We start from the raw sequence: 15,363 nt of genomic DNA, 5'->3' as shown, positions 1-15,363 counted from the left end.
ACCGACTGCATTTTGAATCCTGTCAGCTCTGTAATTACTACCTTTAGAGAGTCTTTATTTATCAAAGTCTTTTTATTTGCACCTGTGGGAGGAATTTCCCACCAGCATGAACATAATACATAAAACTTGATATGCAAATAGACTTTCCGAACATTTGGGTTAAGTCAGACGGAGTGGGTGTACTACCTGTGAGAGAGAATGCTTTTTTTCATGGCCTCGCTTGGTAAGAGTATCCAGGCCCTTAAGGGATGAAAAGACCCCTTTCTTGCTGCGGCCTCTGTGGGAGAGAGACAGAGAGCGCTTTCGCATCGTGGCCTCATCTCTGGAACAGATCTGTAGGACAACAAAGAGATTTGCGGTAAGAAGCTAGACAGAAATTGCAGATGTAACAATAAATGGCGTCCTCGTACAATATCTTCAGGTGAAAAGAGCATTGGGAGACGAGAACAGTAGTTGCAGCAGGCAGCTAATCCTACTTAAAAAAACAGCCTAAACCCGTCTAGGCTGGTTGGCTGGTTTTAGCTAGTTGACCAGGCTGGTTTTAGAGGGGCTTTGGCCATTTCCAGGCTGGTTTCAAGCCATTGGTCTTAGGGCCTACTCACACTATGCCATCCGTACCGTGCCCAGGCCCGTTTCCTGGATCGTTTGAGAAGTGTGAGTGCGCTGAATCGGGCTCAAGCACGGTTCACTTGGCCGGCCCTGGCCCGGTTGGAAGAGGTGTGCCTGAGCACGGTTCACTTGGGCTTTGGCACGGTACGCTTGTGTGTGAGTGCAATACCCGCCAAAGCCAGAAACTGAAAGCGAGATGTGACTTTTAAGGGGCTGTTTTATATGGATTTATTAATCATTCTTAATGTTCAGTGAACGCAAACTGCCGTAGTTTATTAAAGACAAGAACTCCTTACTGCACGACCGCTGCGCGGCTTCAGCAGACCTCCTCATTCCTGCAGCACGAGAGCTTTATGATTGTTTATGAGCGCCAAAAGTGGCGGATCTGTTCGGCGAAATATCTGACTGCGTGTCACCGCATCCCTAAGGACTGTTTGGCGAAATATCTGACTGCATGTCACTGCATAATAAACATCTGAAACGATATAACTAGAGAATCTCCACTGTGTTGCTGAGTGAGAGAGCGCTTCTCACTGAACAGCGCAGCAGCGATGACGTAAGCGTGCCGAGGCCCGTTTGTGGTGTGAGTGCGGGGCCGAGGCCCGTTTGTGGTGTGAGTGCGGGCCGTCGGGGGAGACGGGAGGGGGGACAAGCGTGCTTTGGCCCAGTACGAGGCAACTGTACCTAGTGTGAGTACGGCCTTAGCTGGTCAATCTGGTAGATGAAAAAGGTGAAAAAAACACCTGCAAGTTCTGTAAAAGATCAAACCTCAGCCAGGAAATGCCGAGCTCAGACTGCATGATTTTCAAAGTAGTCGTGTCACAGATGTTTCCACACTGCATGACTATCATGGCTTTGTTTACACTGCAAGATGGATCGGCGACAGGGACATTCACATTGCATGACTTTACTATAGGAAGAATCGCCAACAACTTTGTCCAAACTACGTCTCACAGCCAAAAACACGTCGTTTATCTTTTGTTATTAACTACATAATGAGAAAAAAGCCTTTAATGGGGTAGAAAATGTACATATTTGCTCACCTGGGTTTAAAGGGAATTAGCCATTTCTCCCCAACTTTCTTTTTTAACTTTCTGTATGAAACGTGAAACAGACACGGGTGCTCCTGTCAAATTTATACTAGTTTTTCCTCCATTTCTTGGGTCCAAATAACCAAAAATGAGCGCTTTTAACTTCTCCCTCAACCTCCCACTGGCCTGCAGGTACACACACACACACAAGTGAAAGCTGCTCTCTCCTTGGCTGTAGGCGATCGCTGATGTTATTTTCAGTCAAAACTCATTTCACACGGCATGATTTGAATCGCCAACAGCTCCAGAAATTTTGCACGCCAAATATCTCGCAGGCATCGGCGACTCATTGGTGATTCTCTCAGATCACGTCGTTGATAGATCATACTGTGTGATTGTCACTCACGTGCACAAGCACCGATTTGCCTGTGATTTCAGGCATTTGAGTCGTCAGGCATTTGAGTCGTTGAGTCAAAATCAGGGGTAAAATCATGCACTCGGCATAAGGAAAAGTAACCCAAAAATAACTCAAAGGTAACATAACGCATTACTATCAATAAAAAGTAACTAAGTAACGCAGTTCGTTACTTTTGGGGGGGGGGGTAACTTAATATTGTAATGCATTACTTTCAAAAGTAACTTTCCCCAACACTGATCGCAAATGACGGCGCCTTAAGGCTGATTTATACTTCTCTGTCAAACGCCGGCGTATGCTACGGCGCTGACGCATAACCCTTCGCCGTTGCCGTCGGCGTCGCTGACGTGCACCTCTCAAAAAATGTAACTACACGTCGCAATGACGCGTAGCGCAAGCTCTGTGATTGGTTGGCTTGGTATCGCTGACGAGTCTGGACGGGACCGAGAGCAGCGTGAATGGCGCGAGCCTGATGAAGCGATTGTTTACAAGTGTGGAGTCCCGTGAAGAAGCTCCGCATGGAAAGTTTTGTTTTGTGTTTACCTCATAGTTAAAGTTGTTGCACGTCCGCCGGTTCCTGCCTCAAAATGAGCGAGTTTGAGCCACTTGTACATCCCGGAAGTGTTCAGGAAAAGCAAAACAGCAGCGAAGAAACTCGACAGAGAGGAATATTAACACCTCACTGCCAACTAGCGTTTCGGAAGTGTAATGCAGACCAACAGAGACAATGCACAGAAGTATAAATGCACAGCTACCACGTTGCATGCGCCATGGGTTACGCCAGTCACTTGACGCAGAAGTATAAACCAGACTTAAGGGGTTTGCATATTGGAAGCGATGCACATATTGGGGGCAACAAGCTCTCACCGTCCAGGCAATAACATCCAGCGCAGAACACTCAAACACCCAACGATTTTTAATTTTCACTATAAATAAAACTTGTATCAGAGTTGCAACAATGTTTTGTCAGCTGGTCATCCTCTGAGAGAACTGTTGAAGGTCGCTTAGCAATCTACATACACCCACACCTGGGCCACGTTGATAAAAAGGTTGAGGTTGGGGACAGAAATTTAATGTATAGACCATTTCAATGTCGTCATGTCAAGTCATTGGCCCATGAATATTTCCTGCTTGTTATTAAACTATTTTATAACTGTAACAATTCAACCATAATGTAATGTTAAAACAGCTATAATAACTTTATTTATCAATATGTGGCTCTTTTTGAATTCTCGGAAACTATAGAAATTAAAAATGTAAATCAGGAAATACGTTGGGACCATTGTTTTTGTTTACATCCCCCAAAATAGTCTGTAGGCAGAGAACCCACGGATCTCACTTCTGCTTTCCTTCAGGTTTACCTCTTCTTTATTTGGGATCACCACAACGGAATGATCAGCTCCCATCAATCTGGACAGAGTAATAGCTTACAGTCAAGGCTACTAACCAGTGCATGGAAGGAGGAGACGGAGAAGATTCCCAATCGGGCTAGTGCAGCTTTGGTGCGGCGGCTGGCCGTGGCTAGGAGGCTCTTTGGGTTGGGGAGCTCGCCTCCTTGCAGACTGGCCAGGTAGCATCGCATGCGGAAAAGGTCCATATTGAAGCGCTCGAGATTCTGCTCCCATTGTTGAATCTGTAAACAAATGAAAGAAATGATCAGTGAGAAAGGGTGTTGCTCCCACTAGTGACAAGCACAATGATGCTTTTTGTTATCTATAGTGGCAGAAACAGACTGAGTCATGGATGTTTGTGGCTGTAATTGCTCTCAGATGTGAGAGGGGCATAATGGGACTTTCTCTAATCCGCAAAAGCCATTATCTATTGTAATAAAAAATAGCTCATAGGGGAAACCCTGGAATTTAGGGCTTTGCTGTTTTGACAAAACAGATTAAAATAGGGAAAGAAACATGCCAGGGCTGTTAATCACAATTCCATGAAGAATATTAGTTTGCAGATTTTCTAAAAACTTAGTCTAAACAACCCACTTAAAACAGAGAGCGATGTTTGACTGACAGTCATGACTAATGTACCATTTAGGCTCCTTCTACACCTTCTAAGGTTGTTATTTTAAAAATGTGTCTACACCAACAGAAAATGTCCAAAATGGTATTGTGAAATAGCTGACGTATGAACTAATATTATCCCAAAATGTTTCAAAGAATGTTCAAATACATAATAAATAATTTTTTCCTAAAGGTGTTTTTTTTAACATGTCGGATATAATCCATGCAGCATAAATAGCTCTTCACTTTTTCTTTTTTTTAGACAACAAACAAACAAAACCCGTGACACACATGTACATTTAGGTTCTATAAAAATGTCAAAAAAAAAATTCTATGAATAAAAATTCATAAAATAATATAAAAATAAATACAAAAAAGCAATAATTTTAATTAAAAGATATTTTACGCATATAAAAAGAAAAGAAAAAGAAATAATAAAAAATAACAAAGGTTCTATTCTTCTAAAACAACTGAAGGGTCTTTAAGTGATCTAAAACACGTTGCCAAGTGTGATAAAACATGTCAGTACAACCACTTACAGTATATCGTGTGTTTTTTCTAAGGTCAGGTGGTATAGAAGTTCCATGAGCCATTGCTTAAAGGCAATTTTTACCTTCTAGCTAAAACCGTAGCAAAGGCTATCACATTTATCTTGCCTTATTAAAACATAACGAGTGTGTTGTGATACCAAATACTGAAATCATAGCCACAGGTTTTATATAGGTATTTCGTGCATCAGAGAGATATTTAAATAATAACTGCCAGAAACCCTTGAATTTTGAACAAGACCACACATATGAGATAGTGTAGTTGGCTCAATATTGCATCGGTCACAATTAAGCTCTACAGTGCATCCGGAAAGTATTCATAGCGCTTGACCTTTTCCACATTTTTTAATGTTATAACCTTATTCCGAAATGGATTAAATTCATTTATTTCCTGAAAAAGAGTTTTTTGAAATTGTTGCAAATTTATTAAAAGTAAAAAAAAAAACTTGAAAAATCAGATGTACCTCAGTATTCACAGGCTTTGCTCAACACTTTGTTGATGCACCTTTGGCAGCAATTACAGCCTCAAGTCTTTTTTTAAAAATATGATGCCACAAGCTTGGCACACCTGTCTTTGGGAATTTTTGCCCATTCCTCTTTGCAGTACCTCTCAAGCTCTATCAGGTTGGATGGAAAGCGACGGTGTACAGCCATTTTCAGATCTCTCAAGAGATGTTTAATAGGATTTAGGTCTGGGCTCTGGCTGGGCCACTCAAGGACATTCCCCAAATGTTGTGAAGCCACTCCATTGATATTTTGGCGGTGTGCTTTTGCTCATTGTCCTGCTTGAACATGAACGGTCGCCCCAGTCTGAGGTCAAGAGCACTCTGAAGCAGGTTTTCATTCAGGATGTCTCTGTACATGGCTGGATTCATTTTTCCCTCTATCCTGACTAGCCTTCCAGTTCCAGCTGCTGAAAAACATCCCCACAGCATGATGCTGCCATCTCCATGCTTTACTGTAGGGATGGTATTAGCCTGGTGATGAGCGCTGCCTGGTTTTCTCCAAACGTAACACCTGGCATTCACTCCAAATAGTTTAAATTTAGTCTCATCAGACCAGAGAATTTTGTTTCTTATGGTCTAAGAGTCCTTCAGATGCCTTTTGGCAAATTCCAGGCGGGGAGTGTCTTCTGTCTGGCCACTCTACCATACAGGCCTGATTGGTGGATTGCTGCACAGATGGTTATCTTTCTGTAAGGTTCTCCTCTCTCCACAGAAGAACGCTGGAGCTCAGACAGAGTGACAATCTGGTTATTGATCACCTCCCTGACAAAGGCCCTTCTCCACCAATCACTCAGCTTAGATGGCCAGCCAGCTCCAGGAAGAGTCCTGGTGGTTCCAAACATCTTTCACTAACGAATGATGGAGGCCGCTGTGCTCATTGGAACTTTCAGAGAAGCAGAACTTTTTCTGTAACCATCCCCAGCCTTGTGCCTCGAGACAATCCTGTCTCGGAGGTCTAAAGACAATTCCTTTGTCTTCATGCTTGGTTTGTGCTTTGACATGCACTGTCAACCCTGGGACCTTATATAGACAGGTGTATGCCTTTTCAAATAATTTCCAATCAACTGAATTCACCAAAGGTGAACTCCAATTAAGCTGCTGAAACATCACAAGAATGATCAGTGGAAACAGAATGTACCTGAGCTCAATTTAGAGCTTCAAACATAAATGTGGAAGAAGTGGAGCGATATTAATACTTTCCGTATGCACTGTACGTGTGAGCTTTTAGCATAGTTTAGTGACATTATGATTAACGTTTCTTGAACTATTAAAGTCACACATAATCTGTTGAGTGACACATGCACGATCAGCCTGGACAGGCACTGTGCCAATAACGTGGAAATTCTAGTGATGAACTGCATTTTAAGGAGGTGCAGCTTAGACACTAAAAAGAACACAGTGGCTTGTACAAGGCTTTGGATCCCAGACATTTTCTATAAATGTGTACCCAGAAACAAAGTGTTTAAATGGTACAGAGAAGACACACATTTTACAAAGCAATTATCACTTGAGATGAAAAGCATTATTGCTCTAAAAACAAGCAGAACTTTAAGAAAGCTGAAGTAAACAAGACAAGCAATACCCAGGCTGAATTTCATTTAGCTTGCTGAAATAATTGTGTGCAAACTATCCAACTCTCAAATTCTGGATGGGTATTGTTTCTTATTCCAGTGCTAATTGAACCGGTCCACACCTTTAACCTTCATTTGTGTCTTTGAACGTTCCCCTGGCTCATACAGAGCGCTTTAGTGTTAGTGTTGTAGATGTAAAACAATTATAATTGAGTTTTGGGGGGGGAGGGGAAGGTGAGGTCAGTGGAGACTTCAAACTGCTCAGCTGGCACTGATTTGTGAAGACAACAGATCAAAGTGGTCAGGTTTCTCAGACCATTCTAACCTCTTCCCCTTCCCCAAATCTCTCATCCAGCGCCTGGCACCCCCTGACTCCCCCTTTGACCTTTGCGTCAGCTCCAGAATTTCCCATGAAGTCTTGGTTTGATTGTTATCAGGGAGAGGGAAAAACTTCTAATTACATTAGTCAACTAAAGCTATGTGGGTCATGCATCCTAGTAAGATTAGCATACCTTCTGTTAACATGGCAAAGCCTTCAATGATTTACCTCACCGTTTCAGACAAAACGAAGGGATTGGGAAATCTCTGAACACCTCATGACAAAGCCTCAAACAAAATCACTCAGATCTTTTGTAGTTGCACCTTCATTGTCTTTAAGAGATATTAAAGCACATACTCTGTATTGTCTTCTTCAACATATCAAACTCACACACAGATATTGTTAGGATAGTTGAAAATTCTGTCACTGTTTACTCCCCCATGACTTGTTCCAGACCAGTTTGAGCATTGTTTTTGTTCTGTTGAACACAAAAGATACATTGAAGAGTCCTGGAAACCTGAAACCTTCCATAGTACTTGCTTTTCCTACTATGGAAGGTGAATGGTTACAGGTTCTTCAACATTCTTTAATATAACTCGTTTTTTTTTTGCTTTTTTATTCTACACGGACAATACACTGGACATTGTTCTACAAAGATAACCGATGTTGCATACACAGGGCATAAAGTATAAAATAAAAATAAAACAATCAAGAATAAGGGTGTCACGATCCTCCAAATCCTCGATTCGATTACATTTTCGATTCCTAAATCACGGTTTGTTTTGATTTTCGATTATGAATAATTAATTGATAAACAATCAATTAATTATTTGTAGCCTACCATTTAAACTACCTGACCTGCATGGTCTTTGTTTTACCCATAAACAAATCATTCAGTGAATGAATAAAGGTAAGTTACACACATAATTACCACCTGTCAATCACTTTCTGCGGGACTCAAGAATAGGCAGTGATTTGTGTCGTTATAATGGCGTCGGTAAAAAAGGTGCACAACCAACAGAAACCAGCCAACAGTATCTGAGGTGTTCGCTAAAATGACTAAGTACAGGTGTGAAAGTTAAAGATTTAAGCAGTCTACTGACCTGCTGACTGCCTGGACCCGATGTCTCGAGCGCATGACTGTGTGTGCGTCTGTGTGTGTGTGCGTCTGTGTTTGTGTGGTCACGTGATGTGCGTTTTCAGCGGTAGTGAGGAAGGAGGGCTGCTCAGAAATGCTAAACGCCACTGTGGATGTGGATCGTTGTCGTTCTAAAATGCCATTTAAAAACTAAGAACTATTAGTGTAAACAGGGCATGAGTGTGTATTTTTCGCGAGCGGATTTGCAACGGGTGCGGGGCAGAAGATCGCGATGCGCCCATCGTCTATCGGCCCAACCCTAATACGTACATAGCAGAGCTTGCAAACTGTGTTTTTTTTTGTCGACAACACGAACGCTGTCAACATAACTCACTGGAAATCCAAAATACTTCCACACCGGCGACTTCATTGAAAGAGGAGAGGGTTTAAGCTCTGTCGACGGGTCTTCTGCATCTGCAGTTTAACAAGCACTTCAACAAGCGTGTTTTTTTTCCCACTTGGCAAGCCAAGCTGACGTGACATGGGGGCGTGGCAGCATCGACGATTCTATTTTTTGATTCGATAATCGAAATTAAGTATAAATTTCGATCGATTTCGATTTAAAATCGAAATCATGACACCCTTAATAAAGAATAAAACACAATAGGCCTACAGCAAACATGTACAATATATACAGAGCCACAAACAAAAATGCAAGTCAATTGGCATAAAGAGAAATGTAAACGTGACCAACCTGAAAGCATAATACTTAAAGCTCACACTGCTGTAAAGATTTCAACCATTCTTTCAGCTTTACCGAAAAAAAATTGGTAGTTCTGATCGTAACTTTAAATGAACAGGCATGGCATTCCAGAGATGTGAACCTTTTACTGAAAAGGATGACTGACCCACAGTGGTTCTGCATCTGCGGATTCTACAATTCCCACTTACTGCCCCTCTAGTCTTCGCCACATCACTACTGAATTTATGTACCAATTCACAGACTACTTTAGGGGCAAGACCATGTATACCAGGGCCGGAGTGGGACTCCTTTTTAGCTCTGGAGTTTCAAGCCTTAGACCGGCCCACCTCAGTCGACGACTGACTTTATTAAAATAACGTCATTTCCAATTCAGTTTCAAATGACACTAACACGTCTGTAATAAAGTTCATGGCCCTTTGGCCGCCGGGAAGAATGAGGCGGAGAACCGATGCAGTTTTTAACTGATTTATTAATAACAGGGGGGGGGGATTTTGGCACCACAGCACCCGCGAGACCTATATGAGACGGGCCAAGAGAAAAGGAGATGGAAAAAAAGGAGGAAAGACAGAGTAGACCGAGAAAGGGGAGAGAGGAAAAAGCAAAAAAAATTGGGGTTCGGTTCTCCAGACACGCTGCCACTCGGTCCGCCACCAGCTGAGAGATGCGACGACGTGCTGGGAGCCCTGTGGAGGAATCTATCCACCCGTCCGTCTTCTGCCGTCCAGCGGCGGTTCTCCTGGCTGGCTAGCGGCATTTCTGGTCTCCTGCTCCGCTCCCGCTTCAGTGGACGTATGCAGGCTCTGGCATCATGGCGGATCGCGGCGACTCCCCCGGGTTCTGTGGGATGGCTCCCTTCAGCACTTTCCCTTCCGGTGGGGAGCCCTGCGTACCCTGCTCCTCCCCAGGCAGATCCTTTCCTCACCAGCCTCAGGCCGCCCCGGCACTCTGGGCAGACGAACGGGTTTCTCCCCCACTCGGGTTAACTCCAGAACACTCGCCCCTTCTCTCAGCGGCGAGGGCATCTGGACAACGCGTCCCTCCTTCTCCCAGGCTTCGGCACCACTGTAATAAAGTTCACGGCCCTTTGGCCGCCGGGAAGAAGGAGGTGGAGAACCGACGCAGTTTTTAACTGATTTATTAATAACAGTGACGGCAGCTCCGTCAAACTTAAAGCAAAAGTAAAATATGTCCGGGCCCGGTCCTCTCTCGGCTTCCTCTGCCATCGGTCCTCCTTTTATGGTCCAGAGCTCCTTCCGTGGGATCTGAGGCAGGTCGCACCGCAGGTGTATCCACTTACGCGGTGGCCTCACCCCGTTCCCACGGCTCTCAGCCATGCCCCCTCGCCACAACGTCTTTTTCAAGGACACAGCTGCTTTAGAACTTCAAATGTTTTTCATAAATATGAGAACAATAATTCTTTATAGATATACAGTCCTTTGTAACGGTCGTCACACAAAAAAATATGTATTCCTACATAAGTAACCCAAACAGTATTTTATGTCTCAACACTGAAAATGAAAAAAAACATTATAATCTGGTGCGGTTCGAACTCAGGTCGGCTGCGTCATAGCGTAACGTAATAACCACTAGACCACGACGGTGCTGTTATCTGCTGCTAATGATGTCTACTTTTTTTTTACCCTGCTCTTTTTCTCCCCTTTTTAGATTTCTGATCAAGTTATGTCAGATTTATTAATGTAGTGAATCATCTGATTTTCATTGAGCAGGTGAAATATTTATTAATATAAATTAATATTCACTAAGTTGCCGCTGTTTGGGGTGGAATAGGGTGCAGCCCGCAGGCTAATGATGATCGTCATTAACCTGCGGGCTGCATTTTGCTCACGGAGCTGCGGGAAAATAAATAAAAAGAGCGGAGCTGTGGCAAAATAATGATTAAAAAGAGTGAGATTATGGTCAAATAAACAAATAAATTAAAAAAGTGCAACTGCTGAGAGTGCAAGCAGCTAGGGACACCAGCCCTTACGGCCAAAAAATTGACCGGCCCACCGGGAATTCTCCAGGTTCTCCCGATTAGCCAATCTGGGCCTGATGTATAAACTTAAACATGGTTTTTAAAAATGAAAACTTGATGATTATTGTGTCTTTCTGGAATACTTTATTGTGATTGGTCAATTACAATAAGATTGACCAAAAAGATTGAAGATTTTTGCACATCTTATTTTTGCACGTTTTTTCTTTTTCTTCTTTTTCCTTAATATTTAATTTTTTGTTTATCTATACTTGCATCTCTGGAGCGGACCTGACCTACATTTCACTGCTGGTCATACTTTGTATAACTATGTATGTGACAAATAAAACTTGACTTGACTTGACTTACTCAATATTGATATTAAGTGATTTATGATGCTGATTATCGAACAATAATGACAACAACAACCCTTTAGGCAACTGATACCTAACTGTGATAAATCATTAATATTTTTTTCAAACATTCATGTGTTGACCCAGCAGATACACAAAATCATAATCATTAAAATTAGGTGAGGTTTAGGTGGCCAGCGTCTAAGGACAACGTTACTTTGGTGTCCAATAACGACAGGAAATGAAGTTGATATTTTGTTTGTTTTAGGTTGCAAAATGACCAAAATCCAACGTTGAATCAACATTTTAAACCAACGTCATAATAACGTCAAATACTGACATTTATTCATCAGGTACGGCAACCAAAATCCAACATCTGACAGACAACATAGTGGTAATGTCCACACAGCGCCAAGCTGTAACATCAATAGATGTTGATATTTGGTTGATTTTAGGTTGTGTTGGAAAATGACCAAAATCCAACTTGAAAACATCAAAACTTAACAAACTGTATTTTTTAAGAATTTGACAATGGTGCCATTTCAGTTACTTGACCCCAGATTATTGCACAATAAGACATACGTGATAATATCATAGCATGCACAAACATTTGAGCTGCTTTTTTTCTCAATTTGCATTAACAAGCAGTTGGACAGGTGTACCTAATAAAGTGCCAGTGAGTGTAGGTGCTGGGAAGTATAAATGAAACCGTCAAGAGTCTGTCCAAGTAAAATTCCCTATAATTGACAAAGTGGAATACACAGAGTTTGAAATAGTGATGGGGATTTCTCTAAATGAAAGTGCTAAGGGGAATTTGTAAGTGCATTAAATACACTTGATCCAGCTCTTTAAGATTACTAGAAACTTCCAAACTGTGCAGAGCTGTGGGCCTCCAAGCATTGGGTTTGAAACCACTGCCAATTACAATGGATGACTGCAATAAACCTTACCTGGTTTTCAATAGCTTTTCTGTTTTTGGGGTCCCCAACGACGGACAGCTGAAGCTCGGCCATTTTCTTCATTTTGCCATCCATGTCGATTTTCTGGAGAAGGCCACGGATCTGCCCACGTAACAATCGCAGTGTGTCCTCTTTGCCGTAGCGTTTCGCAAACAAAGAGGCACTTGCTGAATGAATGGCAGTAACCCAGTTCTCTAGGTCAGTCTGACTGGAGGCCTAGAGTCGAGAAGAAAGAAAGTAAACGTGACCTTTTAAACTACAAAACGGCTGTGAATAGGTTAAATAAGGTTATCTGATTCTTCTAGTCGACTTAATCTAAAATAAATAAAATAAAAACTATCTATGTGTGGCACGGTGGCTCAGTGGCTAGCACTGTCGCTTCCCAGCAAGATGGTCACTGGTTTGAGTGCCGGCAGGACCAGATGGCGGTTCTGTGTGGGGTTTGCATGTTCTCCCCATGTTGGCGTGGGTTTCCTCCAGGTGCTCCGGTTTCCCCCACAAGTCCAAAGACATGCGCTATAGGTGCACTGAATAAACTAAATTGGCCATGCATGTGTGTGAATGAGTGTGTATGGGTGTTTTCCAGTACTGGGTTCCAGTACAGTATTCTCCATTTCCACCTGGGGATACTCATCCCCAGGTCCTTAGATTTTGCGGAGTCACTGATTGGACCCAAGACCAGAGACGAGATGATCCCAAGGTGTCCATATTCGGGACCAGGCCGTATCCTGAGCAGCTGCTGCGGTGGTCATAGGGGAGTGAAGGGCATGAGACTGATTCCAGTGACGCCCCAGGGACAGACGAGTCTTCGCTGAGGCCAGCTTCCAGCCTCCACCGCTGAGATTGCAGCTCTGCACAAGACTTTTGGCCAGCGGAGAAATTAAAATGGCCGTGCCGAACTGAGTCTGGTTCTCTCAATGTTTTTTTTCTTCACTCTCCTATTGGTGAAGTTTTTTTCCCCTCTCCGCTGTCGCCACTGGCTTGCATGGTTCAGGATCTGAAAAGCTACTCATCGATGAATTTGCTCTTCAGTGTTTGGACTCTCAGTAATGACTTTAAACCATACTGAACTGAGCTAAACTGAACTGAACTTAAACACTAAAAACTAAACTACCCTGATCCAGTTAGTATGACCATTTATGTGAAGCTGCTTTAACACAATCTACATTGTTATGCTGTGTTCACACCAGACGCGGAACGCGCGGACAAATCGCGCTATTCACGCGTAAATAGCCGCGTGAACATTAAGTTTATCCGCTTCATTCGCGCGTCAAACCCCGCTTCATTCGCCCATCAAATCCGCTTCATTCACGCGTCAAATTCCCTTCAGAACTGACGTAGATTCGCGTGATGGGCAGGGCTTCTATCTGCCCGGTGACTGTAGCTTCATTGCTAAAAGGCTAACATGGATTTTATGAGAAAACAGTGTTTTTGTACTTTATGAAGGCTGAAAAACAGCGTTGATACGTTTAGGACCGTGTCTGAGTCCACTACATGCTTTCAGAGGTGCATCCAGCTCTGTAAGCTCATAAACTCCTCCAGAAACTGAACCTGGATCACGGAGGCTTTCAACGGTGCTTCTGACTGAGCCAAGCCCAGTTTGATGACTTGTTGTCGGTGTCGTCTGGAGGATTTGCCCCGGGACACCATCAACAGCTTCTACGTCACAATCTTGCCCCCACAAGAGCAAGCTTCTGATTGGTTAACGCGGCGCTAATGTCCGCTGAAGTTCAGATTTTCGAACTCGAGAGATTCACGCAAAACGCACGTTAAGCGCGTCAAACGCGCAAAACGCTCAATTCGCCTCACACGTATCGCGCTATTCGCACCGTGTCATTCATGTCATTCGCTCCGCGCCATCCGCGCGTATCGCGCCACATAATGTCTATTCGCGCGTTTGCATTGACTTAACATGTAAATCACTCGCACTTGACGCGCGTTCCGCGTCTGGTGTGAACGCATCATAAAAGCGCTATACAAATGAAGCTGAATTGAATTGAATTGGGTTGCAGCTAGAAGGACATCCACTATGTAAAATATATGCTGAAATAGTTGGCGGTTCATTCCGCTGTGATGCCCTCTGAAACTAAGGGACTAAGCTGAAGGAAAATGAATAAATTACACTGTAAACTCATGTTTTTAATCCGACCTGGAAAAGGTAGACATCGCCATAGGTGTTACTAAGGCAGAAGATATTCTCCTTCTTAGGGTGTTCGGGAACAGCCTGGACTACGCCATCTTCTGCGAACAAGGCATAGCATGGAGATTCTGGCTCTGAAGATGCCTTTCCATAGGTTTCATAAAACAGCAGTGTGCAACCTGCAAAAAAGCAAAAGTGGCTCATCATCGGTCAGTTTAAGCAGTTGTGTGGTGTGTTCACTGCACAAAGGTGAGTGGCACTGTACTGTAGATCACTGTGGTAGTTACAGTATCCATCCATCCATCCATCTATCCATTCATCCATCTATAATATAATCTATCCATTCATCCATCCATCCATCCATCCATCCATCTATTTATAATATCATCTATCCATTCATCCATCCATCCATCCATCCATCCATCCATCCATCCATCCATCCATCTATCTATCTATCTATCTATCTATCTATCTATCTATCTATCTATCTATCTATCTATCTATCTATCTATCTATCTATCTATCTATCTATCTATCTATCTATCTATCTATCTATCTATCTATCTATAGTTACAGTAATCATAGTGTACTTACCCTTGAGAGTGACCCAGAATTGCTTCCATTTTCGACGGCTCACTAGCTCCAGTTTGCGGTCCTTGTGTACAGTGAGCAAGGGCTTGAAGGACAGCCACCCAGCTCGCCTAACTACCCCTTGTTCTTTCTCGAACAGCAAATCCAGCTGCTCCAGAGACCCCGGGATTTCTTGACTACTGCTTCCTGTTTCCTCTGAGGAGCTCTCACACCAATCTTCAGCTCCTCTTTCTGCTGGAAGCCGGGCAGTCTTTAACTCCATCATAAAATTCTTGTAGATGTTTTGCCGTAGAATGTCATTTCCTAAATTAAGGGCTCCGGCAGAGCCACTGCGGCTGTGCAGCGAGCGAGAGAGAGAGCAGGATTGAGACATGCCATTGGAGGTAGCCATAAGGCTGGAGACCTGAGAGGGGGAACTGGTATCTGCAGTGAGTCCATCCACACCGCTGTCAAAGCAATCGACCGGCTCGTTATATCTGGGCTCCTACAGAAAACAGGAAACATG

The 15,363-nt window shown here is 43.2% G+C and overlaps 1 protein-coding gene across 10 annotated transcripts in view; it reads right to left on the bottom strand.

Moving 5' to 3' along the window:
- Positions 1–15,363, bottom strand: part of tiam2a (TIAM Rac1 associated GEF 2a) — a 201,455-nt gene that overhangs the window by 101,243 nt on the left and 84,849 nt on the right. For all 10 annotated transcript variants that reach the window (XM_073927632.1, XM_073927634.1, XM_073927637.1 and 7 more), the window contains exons 4-8: positions 14,862–15,342; positions 14,277–14,446; positions 12,119–12,343; positions 3,503–3,688; positions 187–333 (exon numbers count right to left, since the gene is read on the bottom strand). In XM_073927632.1, the coding sequence (XP_073783733.1) occupies positions 187–333; positions 3,503–3,688; positions 12,119–12,343; positions 14,277–14,446; positions 14,862–15,342 (1,209 nt within the window). The remainder of the gene's footprint in view (positions 1–186; positions 334–3,502; positions 3,689–12,118; positions 12,344–14,276; positions 14,447–14,861; positions 15,343–15,363) is intronic.

The sequence above is a fragment of the Danio rerio genome, chromosome 17, assembly GCF_049306965.1.
Source record: "Danio rerio strain Tuebingen ecotype United States chromosome 17, GRCz12tu, whole genome shotgun sequence".
Taxonomy (NCBI): Eukaryota; Metazoa; Chordata; class Actinopteri; order Cypriniformes; family Danionidae; genus Danio; species Danio rerio.
This window is presented reverse-complemented; position numbering and strand designations above follow the sequence as displayed.